The 14490-nt window shown below is 38.1% G+C and overlaps 1 protein-coding gene across 9 annotated transcripts in view; it reads left to right on the top strand.

The window, feature by feature from the left end:
• Window positions 1-14490, top strand: part of SHANK2 (SH3 and multiple ankyrin repeat domains 2) — a 354480-nt gene that overhangs the window by 298455 nt on the left and 41535 nt on the right. For all 9 annotated transcript variants that reach the window (XM_040608429.1, XM_040608432.1, XM_040608431.1 and 6 more), the window contains one exon: window positions 12398-12533. In XM_040608429.1, the coding sequence (XP_040464363.1) occupies window positions 12398-12533 (136 nt within the window). The remainder of the gene's footprint in view (window positions 1-12397; window positions 12534-14490) is intronic.

Genomic DNA, 14490 nt, shown 5'->3' with positions numbered 1-14490 from the left:
GAAGGGACCTTAAAGATCAGCACGTTCCACTGCCCTGCCAGGGGCAGGGACACCCCCCACCAGCCCAGGCTGCTCCCAGCCCCGTCCAGCCTGGCCCTGAGCACTGCCAGGGATGGGGCACCCACAGCTGCTCTGGGCAGCCTGGGCCAGCACCTCGCCACCCTCACAGGGAAGAATTTCTCCCTAATATCTCATCTAAATCTATCCTCTTTCAGTTGAAAGCCATTACCCCTTGTCCTATCACTAATGTGTTAATAAGTATCGAAACAGAAAAAGACACTCCTTCCTAATTTTGATCACTAAAGACAGATGTCAAGTAAAAGGCGCTTTACAATGAGGCACAGTCTACGTGGTTGAAAACTCAAGCTGAAGCTGTTCCTATGCAGGTTTCTGTTTCTGGAAGCAGTCCTGTTTGTGTCTTCCATAAAGACAGTGAGTGTATTGCGTGCCTGAATAAGGAATATTGGCTTGTATTTGTTTCACCTATTTAAAGCTCTCTTATGTAGCTCTTCTTTCCTTGCAGCATGTATCTCCGAGGAACAAATAATTACCTACAAGTCTTGCTCTAAAGACATAAATGTTTTACTACGTTTTCTTCTAGGTTTGTATAGCAAATGCTATCACATACATAGAATCATATAATCATTTAGGTTTGGAAAGACCTTTAAGATCGTCAAGTCCTACTGTTAACCCAGGACTACCAAGTCCACCACTAAACCATGTCCCTAAGCACCCCATCTACGTGTTTTTTAAGCACTTCCAGGGCTGGTAATTCCACCCCTTTCCTGGGCAGCCTGTCCCACCCAGTGCCTGGCCACCCTCCCAGTGAAGACATTTTCCCCGACACCCAACCTGAACCTCCCCTGGCACCACCTGAGGCCGTTCGCTCTTGTCCTGTCACTGTTCCGTGGGAGCAGAGACTGACCATGCCTGCTTACAGCCTCCTTGCAGATAGCTGTAGAGAGCAGTAAGGTCTATCCTAACCTAACTATTCTGTGAGATTTAACAACATGATACGTGACCTCAAAAAAAACCTTATAAGCCATTCCAAGTTTAAGGCAACGTAGTTAAAACTAACGTGACTTTAATAAAGAATTATCTCTATATGCTGTAGGATTAGGCTTTCCTACATAAAGAGAAATACATGAGCAGTAAATTTTTTTATTGTTCCTAGTACAGCTACATTTTCTGGAAAGTGACTATACGTGGGAGGAGGAAATATCGATTATCTGTACTTGATGACAACACATTCTGTCAATATATCTGTGTAATCTCTGTAAAGGTTTTAACTAAAAATTATTTAAATATACAGAACCGGTCAGTTGATATTACATGTATGTTTAATTTTAAATTGTGTTACCTAACTAATGTGTGCTTACCTAATGAAAAAGAATATTGCATTATTAATACTCATAAAAAGATCTATATTCTGATAAACATTTTAGAAATGTCTGCCTAATGGCCTTTAATGCAGGTATGAGTTGTAAAAATAGAAACGCTCAGCCTGCTATCTTCTACCTATTGTAAATACTTATCAAGTGGTTCATTCAGAATTCAAATGAAGTTCTATTGTCTTCTCAGTGCTTACATAATACTGCTGTAGTCCTGGCTTTAAAAAAGGTATATTTTTAGGGTTGAACATAGCCTCATGTTTTTATGAAGTGGTGAGTTGGGAGTTGTTTAACTGAGGTCTGAAGTATTTAATCACTTCAAAGGTCAGTGTGGCAGATGAGTGCTGTTCCCAGGTTGTAATTGCACGAGAACTTGTAGCAGTAACACTAGCTTCAGCTTCCTTTGCTCTTCACACCTGTCCCCACACACCCACTCAGCTGCACAGGTGAAGCTGTTTGTGAAGCTGCTCAGTGAGATAGCTCCAGGAACAGAGCTGGCTTAGAAATGCAGTCTGTCCAAAAGTTGTCCCAGAAGAGCTGAGGGATGCAACAGGGGGGTATGGTAATACAGTACTGCCAAAAGAATGCTCATCCACAGCTTGTCAACCGAACCGTCTGCTGCCCTTTGCCAGCCCAGCAGTCAGATCACATGGATAATTTGTGAATCTGTGCATTGTTAACCATTTCACTTAAATGATCCAGATTAAAATTATCCTCTTTTTTTTTTTTTTTTTCCTCCTATGGAATCAGCTTATCCAAATAGTCCCACAAAGCCTTAGTGACTCTGCTGAGAGAAGGACAAACTAGTAGGGGGGTGAGTGGTCAGTAGGGGGGTGGGAGTCTGTTAAACTTGCTTTTCTACTGCCAAACCACTGCGTGAATGTGCAGCCTGGGTTGCATTTATTTTCTTTACACGAAAAAACTGTTTGCTCAGACCTCAGAACAAACCCCAGCAGAGGTGGATGACTATAGTTATGTTGGAAAAATGAGGTGAAAGAAGTTCTGTTTACAATGGTTAAGCGGTTAGATTTTCAGGCATGCTTTCATCTGTGAAGGGCAGATAAACTAGAGATGTTTCATTAGTATATTGGTGACCTCTAGTTTGCTATTTTAGGTACCTTATTTTTGGTGCTGGCTGTGTACCATAATTTATAAGCTATCATAGCATCTGAGAATAAATTAAATGTAAGAGGCATGTTCATGAAATGAATGTTAAGATACTCTCCGTTGCATTTCAAACTTCATTTTAATTTTATTGAATTTTAAATTAAACTTTTTTTTAAGCATTGGAATTTGAAAAAAATACAGTTACCAACTTATCTTCACTGAGTTTATTTTAAGGAAAAAAGAAACAAACATACCAGGAAGTGGACAACTCACAGGTACTAATGGGACTCAGATATACAAAGTACATGCTGAAAAGACAAAAGGAGTAGCAAATAAATACAATGCCAGCAAAACTAGGGCAAGGGGAGAGGTGAATGCTTGATCCAACCTCTGTGACAAAATTAGGCCACCGTCCTCCTAAGGATCAATGTGAAACAGCTAGATGACATATTTGGCTCTACATCTCCTGAGTTATCAGGACAGCAAAAGGAAAGAGGAGAAAGATTTGGTAGAGAAAAGAGATTAATCAAACTGTGCCCAGACTCTCTTCCTAGCAGTGGACCATACTGTGCCCAGACTCTGTTGGAGCTCTAAAGCTTGTTCCCAGGTGCAAACCTCCTGTCTGATAACTACTCTGAGCATGCAGAAATTGAGAACTGGTCAGAGACCTGCCCAGGCAACTGCTGCACATCTTTTGTTCATCTTTGACATTCCCAAACCATTAAATATTCAGTGACTATAAGCCAAATTCTTTAAAAAAGGTTAATAAATCAAGTGTAAGTCACAACCTCATACTGCCTTGTATCAATGTATACCAGGTAGGTGTAACGTCATTCTGAAGATTCCTCAGAAGTTGAAACCCTTTCAGGTGTGTGTATTAGAGAGAGCAAAACAGATGTGCACAATTCACCTGATTTTTTTTCCTAAGAGAAGTTATGACATGAAAAACTGCCACCTCTCACACCTGAAAGCCATTGGACAAATTCATCCTAAGTGTAATTTAATTGATTGCAGTACACTGCAGTTCAATCAACTGCAATAAAGTTAATTGAACTTCTCCTAAGAAATGTGACTTAAACCAAATGATTCAAAATAGTAACAGGTACTGATTAATGGAGACAATTATTTTTAATAGGAATGGGTCCAAGTAATTGAGTGATGTTTAAATGTTCTGTATAAGGTAGTCTCACGAGGACAGTAGTTACTTACTTCCAGCAGCTTTCAGATTAAAGTACACAAACCACAAAATTTTAGAGTAAAATGCTAGTTCAATGTGGTTCCAACTTTTAAACCATGGCATGGGTAAGAGATGAACGACAACCTTTAATTCTGCTGCTTTTCTTAGAGTGTATGCTTTCAACTTTGACCGCAAACTTAACCATTGAGTTCTGTACAGAAACAATGCTGCTGTTTGTGTTACTTAGCAATGTTTTTAATTAACCATTTTAATATGTTATTGCATTGCTTATTTTTTCTAGTAAGGGTGGATTATTATTGAACGCCCTTAATTAAAGCTGGGGATAAGGGAAGTTCCATAAAAATATCCAGTTGTGTTTTCTTATTATGTTGTGTTTATGTGCATATCTCTGCACATGGTCACTTGAGCAAAATTCGTAACTTGACTCTTGTAGAAAAAAGTTGGGGCTTTTACAGTTTTTAACCAACATTAGGATCAAGTATTTCACTGCTGAACTTAGTCACAAACATTTTTCCGCTGGCTCTGTGTAAGTAACTCTCTGAGATACTCAAAAATGTCTGTGGGCCAGGTCAATGACTGTGAGCAAGAGGGTAGTGCAGGCATTCCCCACCTGCATCTAGTATGTCATTAGAAGAAAATAAGTTGTGCATTTCTCTTAAGAGAGGTCAGACCCTGACATGAGTGCAGTGTAGGTTAGGTGAAATACGGGTGAACAAATGACCATCTTTATAAGCTAATTTGACTGAAGTTAGACACGTTAAAAAAAACAAAAAAACAACCAAAAAGCTGGCTTTTAAGTGCTGAACAGCGTTTGTGCTCCATTTGGGTGTTAGACTCCTTGTCGTAATAGGTTATTAAAATGCTTGTTTAGCCAAGACAGGACATTACTCCCACCTGGTGTGTTTGTAAAATGCATGGGAAGGAGGGGGGAAATAGCTATTTAGGCTATTGGCAGTTTGGCACAGGAGAAAAGGATTAATATAAACTAGTCCTAGAATGGAAATTAGAAAAACAAGGTTCTTTGCAGACCTCCTGGGCCTAACGGGAATAGCAGGGACAAGAAATGTAAGAAGTTCCAAGATGGAGCTTGGCTAAATGTTAAGAAACGAATTATGTGATGCAGTTGCCATGACAACAAAGGAGTCTGGAGTTTATGATCTGAGGTGCCTCTTCATTCCGATGCTTCCATCAGAAATAGATGTTCCTAAGTGCTGCTGAAGATTTGCAGCACTGGTGCTACTCAAGGGGATGAAGAGATGCAGGCTAAAGCCTTCCTCAACAGCATAGCTCAGCTATCTCTAGGCAGAGACCAGATTCATGCTGCGGTTCAGAAGATGGCAGTTTTGCTATTGCTAAATCTATTGAAGGAAAATTCTGCTGCCTGGCTGGGGCAGCCCTGCAGATCCTAGGTTTCACCAGGGAGACTGCACTCAGTCTGTCATACTGCTCTTGCTTGGAGCAAGCACCAGGCAGCACACCTTCCCTTGCCATGGGAGCTGCAAGAGAAAAGCCACAATATTCCCCCATTTGCGAACAGGGCGGAGTGTGGTGTCAGGATGAAATATAAAACCTCAAGACATTGTAGCTCCACAGCGTATTTTCCTTTACATATCTTATATCTTTGTTTACCCCAATATTTGAGCTTATGGAAAGAAATTTGTACAGTAGCAATGTTACTAATGATTTTGATACTTTTCCTCTAATTCATATGTACCTCTTTTTCTGAAAGGCTGTAAGTACTTCCTTGTGATATTTTTTCTTTTGAGAAATTCCACAGAACCACAGAATTCTTGGTGTGGGATGTGCTCAGTGGCCTCATCTTCTTTACAGCCTCACATGCATTAAGGCCACCAATCCAAGCAAATCTGTGAGCAAGTGAATTACTATTAAAAATTTACTACTGCCAGATTTTAGCTCTGGAGTTTCCACACGCTTGTATCTTTGGTTCTGTGATTTTTTTTTTAATTTTTTTTTAAATAGTGCCTTTTAGGTGAACAGAGTGCATGAAGTCTCTGAAGCATCTTTTTCACTAAAAACGTCTTCTGGATTTGGCCCTTTTTGACTTGTTTTCTCATTTAGATCACCAAACTCCATCAGCAGATGTATTCGGTCAATCCTTTCCTGTAATACTCAGGAAAAAGTAGGCTGCTAACAGAATTTGTTAAAATTTGCTTTGCACAGAAACCTTTCTAGGTGGACTATCTACCTTCATACTGTTCATGACCCTGTTGATGATGCTGGATTACAATAGAAGGCAAGCACTGGCAAAAGCATTCAGCATTTGGAATTAATTTAGGAGTCTTAATGTTAAGCAGGTAATAGGATTTTTGACACTTTCGCAGAGTGCAGATTTTGGACACTGTCCCAAGTTTGTGCTAAATTCTGCTCCAGCCCATCACAAAGTCTTGAAGGTCAACACAAAACCATAGACACCATGACTGGTTTCTGGTTTTCAGTGAATTAAGCAGTCTTGCAGCTGACCCCTGGGTTAGCACTGTGGCTGTAAACAAGCTGATTAGTAACTTCCCAAAGATGGTCCAGGTCACTGTGTCTTTCTTTGTCTCACATTTTAGTCTACAGGAAAAAAATACTTCACAGATGGGTAATTCATACTGGTTTGTGACGTGCTTAGACAGTGTTATGTGCACAACCATGTAGTTATTTGAAATGCAAAAGTATAATCTGAGCCTACAAAATCACTTCTCTGCTATTTATTTTGCTGGTACAATTTGAAATTGGGTTAGCATGTGTTTAGTATTTACAAAAAATGGTGAATTTTTAAAAAGTGTGTAGGCAGGGGTTTGTAAGTGTGTGTAACAGGTTTGGGTTTTTGTTTTTTCTAGTTCTATGGATAGGAAGAGTTTATGAGAAGCTTGGTTTGACAGAATGTGTGTTCACAACTGCAAGGTGACTTTATTCACGAATGCACCAATGGTCATTCTGAGCAGAATGATTGAATTTTGTCTACTTAATTACTGTGGAAAACAATAGACTGCCTTTTCCACTGAGAGAATGTTCGGATAATGGAAAGATTAGGGTGATGCATTGAAGAAATTTAAGATTTTTTATTATTAATAGAACAAACTCCACAAAGGTCTCTTTCTCTGGTAGTGTTTTTTCTTTTGCACCTTCCTACGGGAAGGCTGCTCTGGTGAATATGTTCCAGCTCATGCATCTGCTATCCTACAATATGCAGGTTATTTTATTTTAGTTTAGTTTTCAACCTATTGCAGTTACAAATTTCAGAAAAAAATGGTTTTATGCAGCCTGTCCCAATATCCATAAAATCAACCCCAGCATCTCCAAAACACTCATTAACACATTTTTAAAAAATGCACCTATTTAAATAATACCATTTATTCTTTCCTTTTCTAAATCAGCTCGTGTAAGTAAACTAAATGCATGTATTTACACAGTGAAGAGTCTGTCTGCAGTCAAGTAACCCCTGGTGGTGAGGTGTGGCAAAAGAATGGGGACCCACCCAGTTGTGGCTTCTGTGGGGAATAAGTATAATAAAGAATAATACACTTTCATTTCCGCTAAGATGTGGAAGTACACGTTTACTTAGGGGACTGAGGGATGACTTTAATCTTCAAAAAACAAATTTCAAGGGAATTATATCTCTAACCTTGCTTCTAAAGTAAATACCAGCCACCCTGTAGGTAGCATAGTTATCATTTAGTTGTGTGCAAATGTAATTATACATGAAACAACCAACTTACAATTTCCTATGCCTCTCAGCAGCATCTGTGTGGCTATGCTGACTTGCATCTTGCGTAGTCCTTTCTCTTACTGCATCATATTTAAGCTCTTTGCTGCCTTTGAGATTACCTAAAATGTCTTTGTGAAAATAGACCAGGAGAGAAGATACCTGCTTCCTTTTCTTTGCGCTCGTAGCAGTCATCTCACGTTAAGTACTGCTTCTGCCTTCCTTCTTTGCTCCTGGCTTCGTGCCTTCTCTACGGTACCCTTTCCAGCTAGAGTACATCTCTTGAAATCACCCATCAAATGACTTACTGTCTTCCATTCATATTTACTGTAAACTCATTTCTACCGTATCCTATCCTTTACTAAACATCATCCATTTCATAAGCTGTTGTCCTACTTAGTTCTCTGTGCTTCTCTCTGTTGTTTTCAGATTATAAGGTTGCCTGAGCATCTTTTTCTTTGTAAAGTTCAGGAGATGTTTATTGATGTCATGGGCATTCATATATCATCTTTTAAATGGAGGGCTCTTTTATGTAGGGAATATTTCACACAGAAAAGAAAATTGATTACCTGGTTGATATTTTGCTCTTGGAGACCACATCATTATTTATTCTTGAATAAAGTTTCATGATTTTTATTGGGGTTTGTGAGGTTTAGACATTGCTGTGTATAAATGCTTAGTAAGATGAAGTTAGAGTGGTGGACCTGGCTATTAAAGATAGTGAGATTTATAACTGTCAATTCTCTTTGTCACTGGTTCACTCCATATTTCTGATTAATCTCTTGAGAGAATGGCCATGTTGGAGAGAGAACTCTTCATCATTGGTGTTCAAAGCTCTTTCTGCAAGAGGAACATCATTGTTGATCACAGTCTGTGGTTTGGAGCCTTAAGCAGGTGTGAGTCCTGGCTGTGAAGCACATTGAATGCAAGCCCCAGAGCACTTTCAGTTCTCCAAGAGGGTGTTGGAGGAAGCAGCAATGTGTTTGCTGTGGTTGCAGTGGTGGGGGTGGAGGGGAGACACAGCACACTGCTTTTTGTCTTGGAGAACTGAATGTTTCACGCTTGAGTGTATTGCATTGCTGTAGGAAGCTGTGAAATGACAACTACATGATTAAGTGATTTCACCAGCTAGGAGGAAGGAATGAAACCTCTTAACTATGCAGAGGTGATGGCAAGTATTGTTCGCGGTCTTGTATGAATATTTAGTGTCTTAAATGTATCCAGAAGTGTCTGGATTAAGCAGTTGCATGTACCTCCAATTGTAGCTGCAAGCTCGTCTATCCATACCTCCTCTGAATACTGACCAACACATGAGCGTTGCTTTCCTTGCTTCGCTGCCTTTAGCTGTAAGCTAACTAGTAATGGTGCAATCACTTGGGGTAAAGGCTAGGTCAGTGTCTTTCAGCTGCTGTCCTTGACTCTGTTCAATGTCGCTTGATCCTTTTCACCAAGTGGTTCACACAGGGTTATGTTACACCAGGTACATGAAGAACGGTAATATAAGCCATGTGCCTGATAATACTTCAAAACATTGCAATACAATGCATTGCACACTACTAGCAAATCAATGGATCTGGAAAGATAGTCTATGGTGATTTTTTCTCATTTCTGTCTCCAGCTTGCTCTTAAGTTGTAATTTTCCTGCCTTGTAACATTGTACTGCTCAAAAAAAACCCATGTACATTGATTATACAAGGTGGAAAAAGTACTGAGACATATAGTTGAAAAATCTTGATATTCACAAAAGTCTTCTTCCTTTTAAATGCTTCAAGAACACTTTGTATATATCCAAAAAGTAAGTTCAGGTTGAGATGGCTCAGGCTTCCGGTTTAGGCTATTTTTTAGACATTGGGTCTATGAAATCATATTATTTCATTATTTATTTCTCAAATTCCCTCAAAGTGGTTGAAGTAACTTCCATCCTCCTGCCCAGCTTTTACAAATGCTAATAAAGTATGAATTTCAAGTATATAAAGGTCTGGAGCTTTTTCTGAGAGTTGGGAGTTTTCCTTGCATTTGGCTTGTTGGATGACCAGTTGCTATTGATGTAGCGTGGAACCAGCCACAGCACGTATCAGTTTCTGTTACTTATTTTCACCTATTTGTGAAGGACATGGCAAAGAAAGTTCTGCACAGCAAAGTTTTGGGGATGAGTCAAAGGAAAAGAAGAACTTAAAGTTTTGCAGTGAAAAATTACAGAAAATATACTGAAAGATTGGGTTGAGGAAAAGCAAAGACACAAATTTGTGCCTGCAAACCATCTTTGCTAGTTTGGCTGTTTATAGAACATCCTTCTAAACGTTTTGCCACTAAAAGCAAAAGTATTTTTTTAATGTTTCAAAGAACATGATCACATTTAATACACATGCAATTATTAAATGGAATTGGCCTGGGTGAGATAGATATCTATTTTACTGATTATAAAACTTCACCTTCTTCAGCTTGTTTACAAAGCCTAGATGAAATGCATTAGTCATCTCCCCACTGCCAAAACTTAAAGTGAAGCAGAGAGACAGTCTCATCAAATTATTCACACCTGAAAAAGTTTTGCTGAGTAATATCAAATTAAAACAATCAAATAAACCTGCTAGAAACCTGCTGTCTTGCTGTTTAATGACTATTTCTACAGTCATTTGGCTTATATATAAAATTTTGAAGAAGGGTAAAAGAAATAGAGAATCTGTCCCTGAAATCCTAGTTCCTTATAAGCTATTGACAATTCTGATGTTTTTGCTTTGTAATCATGCTACAGTTTTATCCACTGAGGTGCTAAAGTTAGTGAAGATGAGGTACTGCTCAGCTGATTTCATGATTCTTTTGTTATCAAGTATTTCTTGAAACTCTTTGAGTTAATCTTCAGATCCCCTATCAATATTTTTATTTTTGCAATATAAAGTTTTCTGGTACCAGCTTTTGTAACTATGCCTTTTAAACAAAGCTGCTATAAACAGTCATTTACAGGTTCGGTTTCTGAAGTAGCTTTAAAAAATGTGTCGTATATATTTGCTCTTGCTCTAAATGTTAAATATCATTGCACATAACGATGTGAACAGATGGTATGCTGCATAAGCTGTTTATCATTTTACACATTTATCACTTTACACTAGTGAAGTGTACATGTGTTTGATTAATATTAACTTTTGATTTATTTAGAGGTCTCTATTTTTTGACAGCATCATTAGAGGTTATATTGTAAACCATACTGGCTTCCAACCTTTAAAATTTAATTCCAGGAAAGATAGAGTAGATGAATTGTGTAGTTCTTAATTACATCAACTTTTTTGCTGTGGAAAATAATTACCTTGTTGAGGTTTTAATACTGAAAGGAATTCAGAAGTAAATGGATAACTCCATTTGCTAAAATGCTTTAGACAGATTAAGTTTAGATGCCATGGCTCCAGCTAAATAAATACCATATCTTGGAATGAAATACCAGATGCTAAGAAGGTGTAAAATGAAACAAACCAGCAACAGTCCTATTCAAATCAATATTCTTTTATATCCTCCACCTACAGAATGAGAGAACTTCATATTTGCCTGCTCAACAGGTCTGGATGTTCAGCATGTGTTACACCTACATCACTGTATATGAAACTAAAAAAGCATCTCAAGCTTATAGACATAGCACACAGACCATACTTTGAGACTTCTGACTGCAGCATTATATTTTAAAAATGGTTTACCAAGATGTAATTTCATCATAATTCATTTTGTCTGAGCTAAAGCCTGAAAAAATACAAGATTTTTCTCTGATACAATGGATGGAAAAATTATTTCAAGTTGGAGTGGGTCTGCTTGTGCTTGTTGCTCTGCTAAATGGCAATAATATTTAATAAGAGATTTTTCTCTGAACTGTAAATTCTTTAGAGTGTGAGATGCCCAGCCTGTCAGAATAAATAGAGGAGGCTGAAAACACTTACTTTGAAAATGACTGTTCATTTTGGAAGGCACTGAGTGATCTCAGTGAAATACAACTGAGTCAGTTGAATTTTGGATAGAGATCAACTTCCCAGCATGTATTCTGGCAGCATCTCTTCTTCACTAATTCTATTCCTCAATATCTTTTATGTTCAAATTGCACATACAGCACTTCAGTCTCATATGCTGCTATCATTCAGATTTCAGATCACTTTCAGTGAATTCGTACAGATTGAATGAATAAATAAATTACTTGTATCCATGCTTATTTGCAGGTTTTATGCCTATGCTTTCTTCTATGTCTATTAATTAATATTATGGAAAGAAAAATATGGCAAAAATTATGATGTAGTGCTAGGAATTACCCAGAGAGTATACATTTTAATGTTGCAGTGCAGTTTAAAGTTAACTGACATGACCACAATAGCTGGTCAGGGCTTCATGTAGTTAACTCATCTTTTTCCAGGAAAAATGTTTTGGACTCCTATGGCCCTGTTGCCTTTGCTTCCAGGACATTAGATCCTTCCAGAAACTTGCAGAAGGAAAATTCTGGGAGTTTAGGAGAGTGCATATAATAAAAGAATGTCTCTTGAACATGGGAGTTTATTTCAAGAGTGAAAATCTTTGTTCCTGGATGATCTGGAAAGAAAAGCTTCTTAATATCTCGTCGGTTATGTTAGAGAGCATAAAATGCATATAAACCTTTGTGGATAATACAGTCAGTCATGAAAAATTACTATCATTTAAGAAAATATTTTTAGTGTACGATAACGCAGAGTTATTACACTAATTGTTGGAATAAAATATGAAAAGGGAAAGATTTGGTTGAACGCATTAACTTTTTTTTTTTTAAACTGGTAATTATAATGAAATTAGTAGCATATTTCATAAAGAGCTAGCTTTGTTTTTATGTTACCATGTCAGCTATATGCTGTTTCTTAAATATGTATTTTTATTCAAATACAGTAATTAGAAATTCTATATCTTCCTGTTCTTTACATCTTCTGTTTTGAAAACTGAAAGAACAGAAGTTTTCTGGATTTTGATCTAAAAGACTGTTTTCTTTCTTTGCAGGTTAATAATGAGAATGTAGTGAAAGTTGGCCACAGGCAGGTGGTGAACATGATTCGACAAGGGGGCAATCACCTAGTTCTTAAGGTTGTTACTGTAACCAGGAATCTTGATCCAGATGACACAGCTAGGAAGAAAGGTATATTTTTCTCTTTTCCTAATGGAGTCCTTTTGGTCTTGCTCCACAGAAATCAGCATACAGTTGTGAAATTACTGTTTTATAAGTTCTGATTTTCAGACTTCACTTCTAACATTTGAAATACCGTTCTCTTAACTCTTCTTTTATTTAATTCTGTTGACTTATGCATTAATATGTGACAAAAAGGGTTATATTCTCTTGTCATGCTTGCCATGAAATTTCATCTTTATGGATCTTTATACATCTATATGTTTGAAGATTTTGTAGTAAAATTTCTTGCAGTAGTGAGAGAGAAAAAGCACCAAAAAAAAGCACATTGTCTTTTATTAATTAACCCTGAATGTACTTGAGAGGAGGTTAGTTTGACTCCTCTGGAAATCACTGAGAACTTAGGATTTTGCAGAACACATGTTTTAGAAAGAGCCTCTGTAAGAATACAAAAAGCAAGCAATATGTTTAGACTGAAGTTCTGGTAGAAAAAATTACATTTTAATAGGAACATTCCTTTAGATGAATTCAGAGTAGAGGGGTTGTTCCAGCAAGGGAAAATCCCTTCTCCTTTCATAAGTAGAAAACATGCATAGCTGCTTTTTCTACCACTTGGCTGCTAGCAAATGGAAGCAGCTACTCGAAGAGAGGTTAGTATAGTATCATGTGCCACAAAGAACTGGGGAAGGAATTGTCTGGATATAAACAGGGCAAGTGTTTTTTTCCAGCCTAGATTATTTTTTTTTAATACAAATTTTAATGGAGATTGTGGGTTAACATATAACACTGGACTACTCCCTGAAGAATTTCAGTGTTTCTCCCCACCACCAAAACTTCACCAAAAGAAGACACACAGAGAAAAGGATTTTGCACTACTTCCTTCACCTTACATACCCCTGTCTGCTCAGGTAACAGCTGCTTTGGGAGGTAATTAGGCCCTCATAATTATCATTAAGCAGAGAAGATTGCTGCTGCTAACTAGTGTTCGGTACAGCAGCATCACATTTTTGAAAATTCCTGTTCTTCCCATCAGTTTCTTGCACTGTCACTCACAGCCACCTGGCTCTTCAACACAAGAGCAGGCTAGAAGCTGGCACCTATGGGGTCCCTCTTTGTCCAGGTGTCCAGGAGTAAAACTTTCTATCTACCCTGTGAGTGTTCTTGACATCTCCTGCTTATGGGGCGGAGGGAGGAAAGAAAAAAAGCACCTTGGGAGGAAAAAGTGCTGTATTAAATTCAGTACTGTCCAAACATGGTCCTGCATTATTTTTACCTTGATATAATTACTATTCACACATTTGAAACAAACCTTTCACCAACCTTTCACCTCTGCCTTTTGGGGTGCATCATGCTGGCCTTAAATAAAAGTGCTGTTGTATACAACCCAAAGGGAAGTTGCTTCTGTAAAAACAACCCAAGTTCTTTATCATCTTTCCAGAACCTTCTGTTGATAATGTGTCATTTGCCAAAAACTTTCATTTTGAATCTTGTCCCTTTTTGATGCAAGTAAGTTGGTAGCTTATCTTGTTACCTGGCAATTGCCATTGTACCTTGGGAATTGTGTGGAAGGATTTTCTTGCCATCAGTCTCCTTTACGATGAGCCCAGTGTCAGATACCCAGCCTCATTTAACAAGCCAGTATTTTGTGCAGTTCCCTTCACAGATTTGTTGTCACTTCTCTTGTTGGGCAAGGGCAGACCCCAGACTGGTGTGAATATGTGCAGTACTTAACCCAGCCTCGTATCTGGCACTGAACCCGAGTATATTTTTGCTTTCTTGTGGCATACTGTCAAGTCTCTGTAAGAAGATGATGGAGCTTAACAGGGAAAGGATGACGCTGACATAGTGGATATAGATGATACGGGAAGAACATTGTCTACTTCTTTCCTCCATCACTCTTGCCCTCAAACTGCTTTGCCACATCTTGTCAAAATCCCGTAACCTGATGTATAGTACTGACCAAAACACT

This window comes from Falco naumanni, chromosome 10, assembly GCF_017639655.2.
Source record: "Falco naumanni isolate bFalNau1 chromosome 10, bFalNau1.pat, whole genome shotgun sequence".
Classification (NCBI taxonomy): domain Eukaryota; kingdom Metazoa; phylum Chordata; class Aves; order Falconiformes; family Falconidae; genus Falco; species Falco naumanni.
This window is presented reverse-complemented; position numbering and strand designations above follow the sequence as displayed.